The sequence below is a fragment of the Protopterus annectens genome, chromosome 1.part2 (assembly GCF_019279795.1).
Source record: "Protopterus annectens isolate FY-2018-M chromosome 1.part2, PAN1.0, whole genome shotgun sequence".
NCBI lineage: Eukaryota > Metazoa > Chordata > Ceratodontiformes > Protopteridae > Protopterus > Protopterus annectens.
In genome coordinates, this window is record NC_056727.1 from 734,341,089 (window position 1) to 734,359,373 (window position 18,285).

The 18,285-nt window shown below is 43.2% G+C and overlaps 1 protein-coding gene across 8 annotated transcripts in view; it reads right to left on the minus strand.

The window, feature by feature from the left end:
- The window catches only part of WDR26 (WD repeat domain 26), a 2,773,460-nt gene that overhangs the window by 1,836,980 nt on the left and 918,195 nt on the right, over positions 1 to 18,285 (minus strand). For 7 of the 8 annotated variants that reach the window (XM_044058834.1, XM_044058809.1, XM_044058803.1 and 4 more), the window contains exon 7: positions 16,579 to 16,741. In XM_044058834.1, the coding sequence (XP_043914769.1) occupies positions 16,579 to 16,741 (163 nt within the window). The remainder of the gene's footprint in view (positions 1 to 16,578; positions 16,742 to 18,285) is intronic. The other variant, XM_044058793.1, reaches the window with a different exon arrangement.

The following is an 18,285-nucleotide window of genomic DNA, read 5'->3' on the forward strand; positions in this document are numbered from 1 at the left end:
TCCTTGTCCTGGGGTGCTGACAAAAATTTGGTCTTCTAGGAACCGGTTCCACAGAATCAGGAGATTCCCACACCTTTCGACTCACTAGATCCAGTAGCTCATCTAAAGATGGACACACCCAAGAGGCAGAGGGTTGAGACCCGAAAGCCTTCAGGTACATTGACTCCTCATCAGAAGGGGCTGTGGTGGGCAGCCGCCTCTGTTTCAGGATCTCAAGGATATCTGTGAATGAGATATCAGAGGACAACTTGGGGGACCCTTCTGACTCCTCGAGGTCAGTGTCTGATGTAATAGACTCATCAGGGGAGTCAACATGTTTCTTCTTACAAGTTTTCTTCCCAGGTGGCTCCTCAGAAAGGTATTCTGGGGAGACCTCTGAAGACTGGGGACCACTCATGGAGGTTTCTTGAGGCTGCACGTCTCTGCTGTGTTGGGAGAGAGAGGGAGCTGAGACTGAAGTTGGCACTTTAGGGGGAAAAGAGTCGTACCTGTGGTTGAAACCGAAGACCTGGACAGCACATTCCTCATCACCTCAAAGGCCGATCCTCCCAGCTCCAAGGATGTCCTCCGCTCTGAAGATGCAGAGGTGTTCCTCAGCACCGAGGAGATGGGCTACGAGGCAGATGTGGGGGTCCAAGCTCACCCGTGCCGAATCACGGACAGGTAGGCCTGGAATTGAAGTTTGATTCAAAGCGCGCCCCTAGGGCCCAACCAGAGAACTGACGACCCTAGAACCCCACGGACGGCACCAAGAGAGTCTGAGCAGATATCGGAACCAAGAGACCAACTGAAGTAGCTGGAACCGACCTTTCCACAACCCGAGGCACCAACAACTCTGCCTCCAAAGTCTCAGAGAAGCTCGGAGGAACATCGACAAGGTGATGCCACATTAGGCTCTGGAGCCGACTGGGATGGAGTCTAAAGTAAATTTGCCAGCGCCGAAGTCTGAAGTAGTCTACACACCACTCTCTCAACGTCCTCATCAGAAAGGCTCCTAGAGGACCTGGAAGATTAGAGTGGGGGACCTAGATCATTGGAATATAGACGACCTAAGAGTCGGGGAAACCGGTCAGAGTTCAGCTAACCAATTTAGAGATGCAGTATCAGTTCTCGGCACCAAAGCTCCTGGAGCTGAAACTGATGGATCCACAATGGAAACCTCTGTCAGCACAGAGACCAGTGGAGCCGAAGAGGATGTAGTCACTTTGGTAATTTTGTCTGGTGGCTCCGACGACACCGAATGGGTGGGAGACCGCCTTTTTGTAGCTTTTGGTTTGTCTTTCTTAGAAGAGGAAGGATATTTAGAGCTGGAGGATGAAGATGTCAATTCCTCCTCAAAGGAATGTTTCAATAGTCCTTTCAAAATAAGTTTCTTCCTCTCCTGAAGAACACGGGGACTAAATGCATGACAAAACAGGCAAGACTCTTGGAGGTGAATAGCTCCCAAACAATACACACAAATTGTGCCCATCCGTTAAGGACATTTTCTGGGCACATTTAGTACACTTTTTGAAGCCCGAAGGCTTGCGGTCCTTAGTATCGTTGGACATACTGCAATAACCAGTAAGACAAAGCAGAACTGTATTTGAGCAGATAGAACAGCACCATACAGACAAATAGGCAAAGAGAGTACTAGGTCCTCTAATTTAAATGGGCCTAGCCATAAGAGGAGAAAAGGAGATAAACAGAGGACTAGGTCCTCTAATTTAAACGGGCCTAGCCCAGGGAGAAACAAAAAACAGAACAGAGGACTAGGCCCTCTAACTTAACCGGGCCTAGCCCAAGGGGAAAGGAAAAAGGTAACAGAAACAAGCAGCACAAATGAAGTGATGCAGGGATACAATAGATCAACGGAAGAACGGCCAATCAATGTACAAACAGTACACACAGTAACGATGCAGCAAAATAGTCTAGAACAGACACGGACTGCAAAAAAATCACTAAACTACCAAAAAAATGGGTTATAGCCAACAATAAACTAGTCAAAGACATTGAAAATTTTCATTTGGCCACGGCCAAGAAGAATAAAGTCTGAGCTGAACGAACGGCAAACGGGATCTGGATTGTGTTAGTGATGCATCATGGGACACTACCTAGCCACAAGCCAACCAGAAGTTTTCGAGCTAGAGTATGGCCGAGTCGGAGCAGAGGTTCGGCTCCAATCCTAAGAGTAAGAATGAAAGTGAGATAGGACTACAGAACATTTTCCCTTTTCTCTCTGTCTCTGTGTGACTTCATACATATATCTTGGAATCTGTTTCAAGCACCTGCCTTTATCTGCTGTCTCTGCTTCAGTTATGTGGCATCATTAGCAAAAAATTCAATAATTTCAACTAAAAGATGTCAAAATGACAAAGGAAAATTCAATTGTTGTTATTTTTATATGTTATGTAGAACAGAACACTGACACACAAGGATTTCTTCTAGACTCTTTCTGGGAGAACTATCTGGTTAGAGGACTTGCTCATAGCCATACAACACACAAATGGAGACAAAAATCAAACAGTAAATGGCAGGAAGCAACTCATTAACAGCTCACAGCCTTGACGCCCCCCCCGCACCAGATGCAAAACAACTCAAATCAATACCGCAGCAATTACTACTACACAGAATGCACATAATTCATTCAGTGACCAGTGGCTCACCAAGTTCATAATTTGAACAAGCAGTGGCAGAAAAGACATGGAAAAAGATGATGGAACACCTTAAAACACCAGGTGAGCTGTCTTTGGCAGCCATCAGCAACTCTTTCAAGAGCAGGCCAGCTGCGCTACAAAAATACACTGAGCAGATTATCAAACAACCCAAAACTATAAAAATGCACATGTTCTAACTCACTGTGAAAACAAAATGAAGTTTCAGTAAAATGGTAAAAAAAGTCTCAGTCAGCTTCCAAAGGGAATCAGCTGTAAGGAACATCACAGAAGAAAAGTACAGTTGTGTACACTTACCATAAATGTAGATGTTAGAGTGTATTCACTGTTGCAGTCATTACATTTGGGCAATCTGCTGGCATGTTGCCCTCAGTCAGCCTGAATTCCAAAGTCTTGGGTCCTGCGTCGGTTGCTGTCTTCTGTTCCATGACGTCAGGGGTATAAAACATGCATCCAACGCCATTTTCTTTAGTTTTTCTTGCCCCCGATGCCAGGTGCCCCCAAAAAGGTAGCAAAATTATATATATATATATCTATATATACATGCATCAATATAAACTTAACCTTCATCTACAAGCAAATACACCACATAGGTTGTAGAGGATAGAGAAGGAAAGATTAATTTCAGAATGACAGGGGGATGGAGGGAGGGTAACCTGGACTGCAAAAGTGAACACACTTGAACATCTACATTTATGGTAAGTGTACACAACTGTACTATGTTCTTCGTGTTTCACTGTTGCAGTCATTATATTTGGGTAGAATCCCAAAGCTATGGTTGGGAGGCTGGAGCTAAAAACAGCATTAGGTGCGGCTATAAGGACCTGAAGCACTGCAGTGGCAAAGCCTGCCCTGGACTTAGAGTAGAGAGGCAAATGGTAATGCTTTGTAAAGGTGTGAAGAGAACTCCAAGTAGCAGCCTCTAGAATGCCTTTGGTTGGTACTCCTCTGAAAAAGGCTGCTGAAGTAGCTGCAGCTCTGGTGGAATGAGACCCAATGCCCTTGGGCACAGGTTTACCATGGTGCAAGTAGCAGAAACGGATGCAGTGGCTTATCCATTTTGAAGCTGTCTGCTTTGAAATAGCCTTTCCTTCTGATCCTGCAGCATACGACACTAGTAATTGCTCAGTCTTTCTTTGAGCGTTAGTCCTGCTCAAGAAGAATCTTAGCCGTCTGTGTACGTCCAAGGAATGCAGAATTCTCTCCCCCTTGTTCTGCGGATGTGGATAGAAAGTTGGCAGATGAATTGTTTGGTTAAGGGCCACACTGGACAACACCTTAGGCATAAAAGTAGGATTTGTCCTCAGAGACACGCTGTCTGGATAAAATATGATAAAAGGCTCTACAGCCATGAGGGCCTGTAGCTCTGAATCTCTTCTTGCTGAAGTAATAGCTAGTAGCAGAGCTGTTTTCCATGATAAGAACTTTAGATCAGCGGTAGCAGCTGGTTCAAAATGGAGGCAAGGTGAGCTTTTCCAACACATAATTGAAGTCCCATGCAGGTAATGGTGATCTTATAGGAGGCCTTACATTTTTGGCTCCTCTAAGATGCTGCTTTAGTAAAGGATGAGAAAAGATTGATGGCTCTGTATTGTAATGAGACGAAATGGCAGAGACATGGATTTTAATTGATGAGAAAGATAGGCCCTTGTCAAGCATCTCAGTTAAGTATTGTAATATCTGAGGAATATTTGGTTCTGCTGTATCAGTTCCTTGCGCTCGATTCCAAGCACAGAATCTCTTCCATTTGTCAACATAAAATTTTCTAGTACTAGGCCTTCTGGCTTCCAGAATGACAACCATCACAGCTTTACTGAGAGGTGTTGTTTGTATGACTACATGATTAGCCATGCTGCCAGGTTCAGAGTCTGTAGTTGATTGTGCAGGATCCGACTGTTTTGCTGGGACAGTAGTTGTGGTCTTTGAGTCAAGGTCCAAGCTCGGTATTGAGACAAGTTCCTTAGGATTGGGTACCAGTATTGGAGGGGCAATTAATATCATCTTTGGCTTCTCTTGTCTGACTTTCAGGAGGACCTTTGGTAGAAGAGGCAGAGGAGGAAAGGTGTAAACAAATAGGTCTTTCCAACTGAAGGATAGGGCATCCACTTTCCATGCTTGTCTGTGATAAGTCCTTGTGCAGAATATTTTCAATTGATAATTTTGAGGAGAAGCAAATAAGTCCATGTCTCGGCTCCCCCATTTCTCTGTTATCATGCTGAAGACTTGTGGATTTAGTTTCCACTTGTGAGGATCCATAAGGTTTCTGCTTAAATAGTCTGCCAGAGTGTTTTGTTTTCCTGGCAGGAATTGAGCTTGAAGATGTATCTGGTAGGTCAAAGCTGTGTCCCACAGTGCCATGGTTAATCTGCAAAGGGGGTACGAGTGTGTGCCCCCTTGCTTGTTTATGTACCACATGACTGTGGTGGTGTCCGTCCTTATCAGTAGTTGTCCTGGATGAAGTAAGTCCTTGAAGGCTGTTAGGGCATTTTGAACAGCTAGCATCTCTTTCTGGTTGATATGTAGATGCATTTGCTTTGGTGCCCAAAAGCTCTGAATGCATCTTCCTACCATGTGGGCCCCCCCCAGGCATATTCTGATGTGTCGGTTAAGGTTTGGCTGGCAGGGGGTAGAATGAAGGGCAGTCCCATGTTTTGGTGACATGCCTTTGCCCACCATAGAAACTCTTGTTGCAGGCAGGGAATGAGAGGAATCATTGTTTCCAAACTCTGTGAATGTTGACTCTATAAACTTTTTAGGTACCATTGAAGTTTCCTCATATGCAGTCTTGCATATGGAATTAGTAGGATGCAGGATGCCATGAAGCCCAGAGCCTGCAGAATTAGTCTTGCAGAAGACTGGGTCTTTGTTGCCATCAGTTTGAAGTAAGTAGTCAGTTGCCTTTGCTTGTCTGGCATGAGGTAAGCCATCTGTGCAGTTGTATCTAAGCTTGCACCCAGGAATGTTATCTTTTGAGAGGGTACCAGTTGTGATTTCTTTTAGTTTATTGTGTACCCTAGGCATGTTAGAAGCCTTCTCACAAACGCCAGGTGTCGAAGAAGTGTGTCTTTGTTCTCTGCTTGAATGAGACAGTCATCCAAGTAAGGATATATTTGTATACTACTTTGTCTGCAAAATGCAATTACTGGTGCCAGGCACTTTGTAAAGACCCTGGGTGCAGTAGATAAGCCAAAGGGCAGTGCAGAGAATTGGTAATGCATTAAGCCAGCCTTGAATGTGATCTTCTGCACAACTGTCTTATTGGGACATGCAGGGTATGCCTCTTTTAGGTCTAAAGTCACCAGCCAAGCATTCTTTCCAGCATAGGCAGAAGCTGTTGCAAAGTCAGCATTTTGAATTTTGGAATGTCCAGGTATGTGTTCAAAATCGATAAATCCAGTATTGACTGCCAGGCCTTGTCCTTTCTGGGTACCAAGAACAGTCGAGTAAAAACCTTGTCTTTTTCCTGTTCTGGTACTGCCTGAATGGCCCCCATATCCATGAGGGACGTAACCTGTTTATGGGCCTCTGCCCATTGACGTTTTGGCAGATCTGGCCAACCATTTGCCAGTGGCAGAGTGAGAAAATGGAATCTGTATCCCTGTGATACGATGTTTAGTATCCATTTGTCCTGGGTTATTAACTGCCAATTCTTTGCAAAAAGTGCTAATTTTCCCCCTATGGGTGCTGCCAAAAGATAACTGCTTGGTGTAGGCAGAGGGAAGTCATTGGGATTGTTCTCTGTAGGTTTGCGCTTTATCTCCTCCAGACTTGGAGGTGGAAGCGCCCCATTGCTTTGACCTGTATGAATCTTGCGCCTGGGTATCTGGAACCCTTAGGGTGCCTGGATTTGCCCCTTTGAGCTCTGACACAGGAAAGGACCAATTTTCTGTAGGCCAGTGTCTACTGAATCTTGGTGGCTGCACTTGTAAGGAGTCTTTAACAGTTTGCATAGACTTAGCTTTGTGTTCCATTTTCTTTAGAACCTCTTCTGCCTTAATACCAAACAGAGAATCATGCTGTAAAGGTGTATCTAGCAATTTAGCTTTAACATGATCAGGCAAATTTTGTTCCTTTAACCAGGCATGCCTCCTAATCACAGATCCAGTAACTGCGGCCCTGCAGGAGGCCTCTAAAGAATCAAAACCACATTGCAAAGTATGCTTTCCAACTTGCTCAGCTGCATGCAATAATTCCTGCAATTCTTTATTTTTTGCACATTCTGAAATCAACATAATTTTCTGTTTCAGTAATCCCATAACATGTTGTTGGTACTTAATCATATGAAATTGACAGTTTAAAGCCCTGACTGCCAAGGGTGCAGATGTATAAACCTTTTTTCCCCATCTGTCTAGTGCTCTTGAATCTCTGTCAGAGGGTGTAGGATTTTTTGCTGTTGAGGCCTTAACTCCCTTTGGACCCTGTCAAATAGTTTCAGGATCAGCAGCAGGGTTTCTAAATAAAATTTTATGCGAGTCAGGTACCCTGTAGTATCTGTCAGGCTTAGCGGGAATGGAGGTAAGGAGTCAGGGGTCAAGCTTGACTCTGAAAACACATCATCCACAATGTCTAAAACAGGGGGGATGGCTAAAGGTTTGTGCTGAGTGAGAAGGAAATCTCTGAGCCTCTTTTTTGATTCTGAGAAATCTTGACTCTCCCAGTGAAAATGCTCTCTCAAAATATGCAAGGTTTCTCCAAATGAATAATCTCAGGAGGAGATGCAGAAGGAATAGACTCCTCAGCATCAGAATCCTCACAGGCAGGTATAGACAATTCCTGATCAGAAGAGGAATCAGAAGAAATAGAAACCTGATCTGAAGATTCATAATCAGTGTCTTGCCCAGGCCGCTTATCTGGAAGGGGATGGGAACATCTGATCAAGGTAATAAGGTCTTCAGCCATTTTGATAATCTGTTTTTTAGGCATAGAGGCCTGTGCATATGGCTCATGCGTCAGTTTTTTAGCTTTAGAAGTTGCTTTTGTCTTTGGTTTTGCAGCTGTCGTCGGTTTGATGTACAAATGATGAGGTCTGAATACACCCTCAGAAGCCAGTGCCTGCTCAGCGGCTCCGGACCCATCTAAGGGAGATACGTCCGTCGGTCCAATATCTTTAGTATCTTGCGGCATGCCTGACTCCACATGGGTGTCGGGAGAGGCCTGCGACTCGAAGGTAGCGGGTATCAGGGGCTGCGAAAGCGCCTCACTGAATACCGGAGAACAGGCGACTGGCTTAGGAGAAGCTTCATCGGTTTTGGATCTCGACTGCCTTTCTCTGTCCTTTTCCTTGCGTTTTTTTTTATGTACTCCGGTAGTCGGATTGCTATCAGACGACATTTCTGGGTAGTTAAATCGGTTTCCAAAATACTTTGATGCAAAAATATACCACCGCTTAATAGTGCGTTGGTTAAATCTAGCACAAAACAGACAACCAGGCACGTTGTGATCAGGGCCTAGGCAAGTAATACAATTATTAACTTTTTTTGATATCGATAAAAAGCAAGAAAAAAGTTTCCCCAACGGGGTACTTAGCTTTAGTGAAGACTTTGGTTCTGAAACTCAAACTCAATTTTTCAGTAGTCGGCCAACCGGCACTTGCGAAAATGCTTATGCTTCGGGCACCGCGCGGTGCAGCAAGAAAGACTAAAGAAAATGCTGACGTCATGGAAGAGAAGACAGCAACCAATGCAGGACCCAAGACTTTGGAATTCAGACCGACTGAGGGTAACCTGCCAGCAGATTACCCAAATGTAATGACTGCAACAGTGAAACACGAAGAACATCCAGAGCTGAAAGCTGACAAAGACCCCCAAATCTGTGACTTGCTAACCTCAACACCCTTAAACCTTCAAAAGACAAATGGGGTACCAGAGGCCTCACTGCTCTTTATCTGTAAAAACTTGCATTGCTTTTTAACCATCTTCATGACACAGAATTTCTGCTAACTTGATCTGAAGAAGACTCTCCCTCTGATTCAGGGATGACCATTGCTTGTCCTAATTACAGTCTGTCCTAAACAGTTTTTTTTTTTTTTTTTTTTTTTTTGTTTGTTTATCTAAAATGAGAGTTTGTGCTCTTCAAAGAACAGTCTTATTGAAAAATGCACATAGTTTACACTCAGGACACATTATCTCAAGGCCCAAAGTAAAACAGACACTGAAAGTGAAATTACTTTAATGCTGTCTGCCAGAAGCACCCTTGCTGGTGATCTTTCCCTGGTAACGCCCTGGTTTCAGAAAGATCTAAAGACCCCACTCCCAATAGGCAGATTAGCAACTAAATTCTACTGATAGAAAGTATTCTAAAAACACTTACCACAGTTCTGGAAGATGCCTGGACAGTGATATGCATGCACATCTAGATGTCACAAATAATGAGCTACTTTAAGTGATTAACAAGTAATGTGGTACACTTGATTCCAGTGAAACCACTTGGAATTTAGATTTCATGGAGGTTAGACCCCCTTTCTCTGCATCAATTTCTTGTATTGTCAGACCGGCAAGAAAATCTTCTGGAACTTTAGACAAATACATCTACAGACGTGAAGAGATGAATTTGTTGTCAAAATCATCTATGCATGGAAATGTAGTGCAGTTCACACTGGAACTATGGTTCAAATTCACCCACCATGGATTACTGTACTACTTTTGAAATTTGGCTAAAAACGTAAGGCTCTGGATGCAGAAATTGACTTATTTCTCACTGCAAGTGTATTTTAATGTTACTGCAGTAGCTACAAAATTATCAGCATGCCATGTGATACAACCTTGCTTCTAAAGAAATTAGACTGAATTCTGACTCATGAAAAGTTGGACCATGTCACGTATTGTGCGTTATTCAAGTAAGTCTTTTGACATAGCAACTGCACAAACGCTTCAGTTCATTATTTACCACAGGGGCATTCAGAAGATGGTGTAGGCACCTTTCTGCTTTACACTGTACCATGCATCCCACTAACATTTGTGGCATGGGAGAGAACAGCCTTGGGCACAGATCCTCTGATGTTCAAATAAAACATTACCAAGTCACACTGAAGGTATGTTTAAGAAAACTGATGTGGATATGAAGAACCACAAGCCATCAATGACCTGAATGGTGCCACCCCCCCCCCCCCCAAAAAAAAAAAAAAAAAAAACACAAAACCAAAAAAAAACATCTTGCTTGCTTTGTAAAGATACCTCTTGATTTTAAGACTAGGAACAGGCAAGCAGGAAGGAAAAAAGGAGGAAAAGAAGGTTGCTCTTCAATATGAAGTTCTGCAGTTTGAGAACATTGGTTGGACCAGAACAGAATTAGTCAGTCACCTCAAAAAAGTGAAAAGTATGTATTTACCATAATGCTAGACTTGTGTTGTCTTCTTCCGTCCATCTCAACTAATGGGTATACTGGATCTGATTAGATTTCATATTAGCAACTTTTAGACCCTCGGATCCAGGGCTCAGGCTCCTCTTTGCTACACATAATTCCCTTCAGTCATTACAATACCTCAGACGGAGTTTGCCAGCCTACATCCCAGACATTTCTCTACTTTCAAAGAAAAAGGGAAGAGGAAGACCAGAGGAAAAACTAAGACACAGTACAAGACTGTAGGAAAGACAAGGCTCTGGACAGGTCCAATACAGTCAATCAATTGCTCCAGGTGACAATTTGGTAAGGAGGACTGAGAAAGAGTGAGCTGGAGAGAAGGCTGCAACATGGATCTAGCATTATGGTAAGTACATAACTTTCATATCCGATGTCTTTTCCATCTACCTCAACTAAAGGGACAGAGCTTCCAGCTACTACAAACTCCAGGGAGGCTCATGGAAGGATATTCCACAGGTTGGTGGAGCCAAAGGAAGCTTGGGACCTAAACTATAGGTTCAGCTTATAATGGTAAATAAAAGTATGAACAGTAGAGCAAATAGCTGCACCCCATATATCATTTGTAGGAACTCTGGCAAAGATGACCAGAGATGCTGCGACTGCTCTAATAGAGTGGGCTTTATGTTTGTGAGGTAGACCGCCCCTATGCTTTGCACACCAAAGTAATACAATTATCCCAGCCACTTGGATAGTGTGGCTGTGGAAACGACATCTCCCAAATCTGGCCATGGAAGAGCAGAAAACGCGGATCAGTTTTCTTAAAACTTTTGGTGTGATGCAAAGATCTTAAATATCAATGAACATCTTGCAAATGTAATGTATATTTCTCCTTTGTTTGAAAACGTTTAGGAAGAACACTGGCAAGTCAACAGTCGGTAGTTCAGGACAGCTTCTGAAGCCACTTTAGGAAGAAAATTGGAATTGGTTTGAATAGAACCCTTATCTTTATGGGAAATCAGTTAAAGTTACTTACATGGAAGGCCTTGCAGGTCTGAAATCCTCCTAGTTGAGGTAAATGCTAGCAGGAAAATAGTCTTCCAGGACAGAAATTGGAGCTTCACAGAAGGCTAGTCAGAACCTGGAGCAAAACAGTAATGCCCCAAAGAGGGGCCAGGTCTTTCAATGGTGTTCTGATGAAAAGTCTCATAAAAAAAGCCTCAAGAAAATTTCAACAAAGCAACACAGGTCTGACTTTCTCCCACAAGAAAACTAAAAATGGCTGCCAGCAGGACGTTGATGGGAGAAAAACTCAAACCCTCTTGGAATAAACCCTGCCAAAAAATTCAAAATGGCAAGTAAAGGACCTGAGAAAGGTTCTAGACCTTTGGAGGAGGACCAAATTGTAAACCTTCTCCACTATCTTGAGACCCTTTCCTGGTGCCTGGTTTCTGGAAAGAAGCTAGGATAGGCAGCACAGAGAAAGAAAGCCTGGTATTTCTGGCCATCACTGGAATTAGATGACCTAAGTAGTTAGGTTCAGGGCTTTGATGCTTAGATGAGGCTGGCCAGACAAGTGCAAAAAAGTCTGGGAGAAGTTCCAGGAACGACGTATTCAGATGAGGCCAAAGCAAGGCGAGCCATACCTGATAAGGCCAAAAAAGGATCCATGAGAATCACTCTTGCCTTGCACCAAAAAACACTTTCTGAAGGAACTTTATTATGAGGGGAAAGAGGAGAAAGGTGTGTAGAAGACATGGGAATCAAGTGTGAATCGGAGCATCTCTCCCTACTGAGAAATCAGGACAAAGTAGTTGCTGCATTTGGTGTCGAGAGTCTCAATCAAAGATCACAGCAAGCCTGGCCCCCAACAGGTAAAGATCTTGGTAGCCATTGATTAACAGACCACTCGTGAGGCAGGAGAATGCACCTGCTCAGTTTGTCTGCTAATACACAGGATCTCCTTAGGATCTATGTTGCCACAAGAAAATGCTGGGAAAACATCTCCCACTGCCACACTCTTCATGGCGTCTTGAAATAAGACATGAAAGGGTTGCCTGTTGCTTGCTGATGTACCAGTCTACTGTTCATCTGAACAGAAATCACACACATGGGAAAGGAGTCCTGGAAGGCCTGCAACACTACAAGAGCTTATTTCATCTCCACCACAATGATGTGAAGTTTGGTCTCTAAATACATCCATGTGCCTTGGTCACTTGTAGCACTACGGAGTGGAAAGATGAAGGGACAACCTATAACAACAAGCAGGGAAGTCAATCACCAAAAAATGTATCTGCACATCCTTGTTAGACTGATTGGAAACTGAATGTGTTGGTACAGCATGGGCCATTGGAAAGAGGAAAAAGTCCACTGCGATACTCTCACATGGTCATGATGGACCATACAATGAAGCTGCCACTGATCCCAGTAAACAAAGAACCAACCTCATCAAGGGCTTTGATTATGACAGAACTTCAGAAATCTGTTCATGCAGAGAAAGGGCTCTGGAATCTGGAAGTTTGGAAACTTTAGTAGTATCCAGGTGACACCCTACAAATGCTATCACCTGGACTGGGGTCAACTGTGATTTCTCCATGATCATTATGCCTAGTTGTGGACACAGCAGGAACAAAGAGTGTCTGGCCTGAGCAAGTGCGTCCCTTGTGGAGCTGGTAATGATCAAGTTGTCTAAGTATGGGAACATTCTGAGCCCTGTAGCATGAGAAACACTGCAACTGTTGCCATGCACTTAGTGAACACTATCTAGGGGCAGTGCTGAGAGCAAAAGGGCAGGTGCTCTGAAATGAAATTCTTGTTCCCAACTAAAAACAGGGGAAACTTCCTGGACTGCCTCTCTACCTTGATGTGGTAGGAAGTGCACTGCAGGTCCACAGAGCTCATCCAACTGTTCTTCCACATAAGAGGCAAAATGGACTGAATTGTTACCATCCAGAATTTAGTGTGTTTTACAAACTGGTTTAGATGACCGAGATCCAAAATGGGCCTGCAAGTCCCCACTTTTCTTCTGACCCAAGACAGTCTTGAATAGATCCTAGACCCCAGCTGGACTAGTGGGATCTCCTGGCTGACTCGTTTTTCTAACTTTGAAATTTCTATGACTGCTGTCTTTCTCTAACTGGGTACGACAGCAGGAAGATTTTTTTTCTTGTTTAGGGGTTGTAAAACATAGGGAATAACAGTCATTGGTTATGATCCTCTTTACCCAAGAATCTTGTGAGACAGCCAACCAGGCTTTTGAGTCCACAGATAAGCAACCCACAGACTGCCTCCACGAGTGCATCAGTCAAGCAAATACTTATGACAGCTGTTAGGGTTTGTTTTTAAACGGACCTCGAATCTCTTGATTCTGCAGACCGCCTCTGCCACGCGGGTGATATCCACTAAAGTTGCTCCTCCCCCTACCATTGCAGGGATCCATCTCCAGTAGTGTCCAGAGCAAAGCCCTTGGACTTGCGGAACCACAATCTTTCCACCCTTTTGGTTCTGGGAAAATGTTTGAAAAAGAGATGCATCCAGGCATGTCAGCATATATCAATGCTGATACCTGTCTCTCCAAAGTGCCATCAGCTGCATTCAATAACAGGAACACGGACTGTGGGGTAGCCAGCTGTGAATCCACAGTCTTCTGGATGTCTGCAGAAAAGTAACAAGAGAGGGACTTAGTAGAGTTTCTTGGTCAAGTCTCTCTGAAACCTTAAGTGGGCTAAATAATTCAGTACACATTAAAAAATGTCACTGCAGTGCAAGTCCTTTTTCCAAATCTGTTCAAAGCCCTAGATTCTCTGAGAGTTGAGCTCGCCTCTGAGAGGCTCTTCTTTGTGGCAGCCATAACCAAGATGCCCTCTACAGCAGAACTCTTACCTCCAGTGAGGTCTATCCTTAAAAGTAACCACAATCTTGTGTGGTATCAACTCCACCAAGTCCTGTTCCTGCCATGCCTGTTGTGAGACCAAATCAATAAGTTCATCAACAGCAGGGCCCACCTACTGCCCAGTCCCAAAACCCTAGAGGAATACAGACTCCTCCTGGGAAGGCATCGATGGTCCAACTCCTCACTGTCTCATGAATTCTAGGATGTCTCAAAAGAAGACATCTTCCAAGGGGGATGTTGGGGAACCCCTCCCTCCCACAAAGTCAGTATCTTCAGTAAGTGAACCCTCGAGTTGAGTCCAGAAGCCTCCTTTTACAAGCCCACTTCCTATGCTCTTCCATGGGGGGGGGGGGGGTCTCCAAGGAAGGCTTAAGGGAACTTGCTTGGTGAGTGTCTGAGACTTAAGGAAGATGAAAGCTGACTGTCCCTGTTGTGAAAAATGACATGGAAAGAACCAAAGAAGCCACATGGGATGGAGTAGAGTATGAATAAGATACTTCCTCCCTAGATACGCAGAAAACTCTTTTGAAGGCCTTGAAAGCCATAATTGAAATCATCCCCAAGGAGGGTCCCTTAAGATCCAAAGAACCTGGCAGGGGATCCTCCCAAGATACAATCTGACTTTGCTCTGAAATAGACACCAGCACTGAAGCAACCACGAGAAGGGATGACTCCCAACAGCCATGGTATCAACCCTGACCTCACCTGGAATTTGACTCCAGCCTCTCTATTCTGAGACCCCTCGAGATCAGATGCTACAGTAGAGTGGGTAATGGACACAGTATAAGTCAACTAGGCTTATCGGCTCTGACAAGAGCATCCAGCCAGAAACGCATTGCTCACTAACCACTAAATCCAAATCTCGGGCTGGAGAAGGAGAAAGCAAATGGGGAGATTCTTTGGGGGTGGACCTAGCACCACAAGAGTGAGAGGTGCAGGAATGACCCCATTCTGGATCAGTTTCCTCAAAATCTCTCCATCATCCTGTCAACACCAGCTTTAGACAGGCTCCTTGAAGACCGAATGGACTTGAATGATGATGCCATCTAAGGGGGCCTGGAGAACTGATGCGACCTCTACTGAAAAAGTGGAGAACGGAGACGGGGGCTGGTTGGCTCAAGACAGACTGTTGGAGTTGGAATAGGGTACTAGATATGCATCAGTTTCAAGACAGTGACTAGATCTGACAACCTCAGAACCTTAGCAGCTAGACCAGAAGACCCTGAAGCTCAAAAGATCTTTATCCAGGTCTTTCTTTATCCTTACCTTTGTTTTTTTCTTTCAGTTTGTCTTTCTTCTTAGATGACTTAAGCTTAACCCCAGACTTTCTTAAGGGGAGGAGCCAGAAACAGGGGAAGCTGATTCTCCCATGGTGGCAGAGACCCTTTTAATACCAGTTTATTACATCTGTCAGAGAGGGCTCCTGCCCAAATGTAGTGCAGGAGGAACAATCCACATCAAGATGAGCCATCCCCAGAAAATAAACAGAGTGGGGATCCTTGGGGGATAGGGTACCAAAAGTCATGCTACATTCAAAAACACACACAAAAGCAACACTGGAAAGAGCGGGAAGGCAATAACTACCTGCAACAGCAAAAAAACAACAAAGACCCTAATGTTCACTAAAGATAAAGTGTGACAAAACTACACTAAGTAAACAACTTAACATTTTACTGATCGCACCCTTGTGCTTGTGATGACCAGTTTATTACGAAACTAAACTTTGCCAGCACTACTAAAACTTAAGTTTTAAACAGCAAATTATAGAAACTGAACACTGGATGCCTACTAGCATACTCTCACAGTCAGTACATTCATTAAGTACTGATGTCATTATGGAAGCGCTCTAATTGAAAACCTGCTACACAATTACAAGTAATCAGCTAAATGCCAAACTGTTGATTTGGCAGAAAACTAATTACTTACAATTACTTAAATGTTTTTTTTTTTTTTTTTTGGGGGGGGGGGGCACTGAGGTTTCAGATACTAACAGAAAGCCTAGCTGTTTTCTGTAATGGTCACCCAAATGCATCAAATTATGCAAATGTCCCTTATCCACATAATGTACTGGCAGATGTCCACTGTTCTATTTCCACAATTTACAGGTCTTTTAAAACTTAAATTTTAAAAGGAATGCTGGAAGAAAGTTTAGTTTTGCAATAAATTGATTGCAAGAACAAGGATGTGATCAGGAAAACAGTTAAGTCTTCTACTCGCATACTAATCACTCCTTCGACCTTGATCTTTATAACTATTTATATAAACGGAAAGAAGGAAAAGCAGGGGAAAAATACACTCATGACACACGAGAATATTAAGCTAACAAACTAACAGGAAATACTAAGCAAGATACAATAGGCACAACATAATAGAGTTACTATAATTTTCAAATCAGAGCAGAAAAAGGTATCTGAAAAATAATGAACAGCAGCACTGAGCCACATCCAAGTCCAACAAGCTGCAAACGACATCTGAGGCACTATAAGGGCAGAAGGGAATTATGGGTAGAGAAGGGCCTGAGCCCTAGATCCTAGAGTCTAAAAGAAGCAAATATCAGAACCAATATACCCATTAGTTGAAGCTGACAAAAAAAAGACAACAGCTCTGTCAGTGAATCATAGTACAGATCATCCTTGACAACATTAGAATTAATTTTATGCCCTTAACTTCCTGAAACAAACATTAGCAGGAGTTAAAATATTATGCAGAGAGAAATATATTGTTATTGTGACTTACTTGATCAATTTGCCATATAATCACAGTTGTGTCTTTGGATCCCGTTGCTAGTTTAGTTCCATCATTGGAAAATTTACTAAACCACACTTCATTACAGTGCTCCGTAAGAATCTGCTGAGTAAAGCAGGGGAACTGTTTCCTAAAACAGGGAAAGAATTGACATCTGTACTTACATGAAAAGAAATCTAGAATTTTTTTACCTTCAATCACAACTGAAATACATGACCATATCAGATTTTAAAATGCCAAAATAACTTCTTGTACATTTTACTAAAGGAATACAGGAGAAGAAAGTGAGGCTTATTTATCCTTAATTACTAATAAAATACATAATTATATAAAATTTTAAAATGTCAAAACAAGTTCTTTAGGCATTTTAATAATAAAAAAAAAAAAGTTATTTACTCGCCATAACGTTCCATCTGAGTAGTTGTACTTCATTTGTCTTCAACCTGTGGGTTACAGATCCGTATCGGATCTGAGCCGGCAATTTTTACTAGCATCAGCTCAGAGCTCCAAACTCCTCCCCTTACCCATAATACACCTCCACTGCCTTCCATCCCCAGACTGAGTTTGCTGAATCTTATACTAAGAACCTGACCTGAAAAAATTCACTTGTGACCTATATTGCAGCCCGTAGGTTGACCGTATGCCAACATCCTGGGGAAGGAGGGAGGGACAGTTGAAGACAAATGAAGTACACCTACTCAGATGGAACATTATGTTGAGTACATAACTTCTTTATCTGAAGTAGTTGTACTTCATTTGTCTTCAACCTGTGGGACAGAGTTCCCCAGCAACTAAAAATCCTGGGAGGCCCTCATGGAAGGATATTCCGGAGCACCACGGAACCAAAGGATGCTCTACTTCTGGAAATGAAATCCAATTTGTAATGGGAAATAAACGTATGAGATGAGGACCAAGTAGCTGCAGAACAAATATCATCCAAAGAGACTCTAGACCAAACGCCCGCAGACACAGCCATGGACCTAGTGGACTGAGCTTTCACATGACCTGGAGGAGACGTGCCTCTGTCCTTACAGACCTGCAGGATGCATGAAGAAATCCATCTAGTTATAGTGACCTTGGGAGATAGGTTTCCCAAAAAGGGTTTATAGAAAGATACAATTGATCAGATTTACAGAAATTTTTTGTCCTGTGTAAATAGAATCGTAACGGTTTATGACCATCCGAACAGGTGGAGTTTGTATTCCATCTTGTTAGTAAAATTAGGAAAAAAACACAGGCAAATTGATGGTCTGACTGATATTGACTGGTGATGCTACCATAGGAAGAAAGGATGGATTGGTTCGAAGGGAAACCCTATCTTTGTGAAAAATTATGTAAGGAATTTGTTTGGACAAGGTCCAATTCTGAAACCCTTTTTGCAGAGGTAATAGCCACCAGAAAAGCTGTTTTCCAAGATAAAAATTTCAGATCTGCAGTTGCGGCAGGCTCGAAAGGCGGAGCGACCAGAGCTTGAAGAACCATAGTAAGGTTCCATGGGGGAACAGGATCTTTGGCCAGGGGGCGTAGCAAAAAGGTGCCTTTGATAAAGGCCTTACACAGTCTGGAAGAGTCTAAAGAGGCAGAATTCTTGCCCACATGAAAGTGAGAGATAGCAGCCAAATGAACTTTGACAGTAGAAGAACTAGCTCCGGTGTTGAAAAACATCAGCTAGAAAATCAGGAATGGTGGAAATAAGAG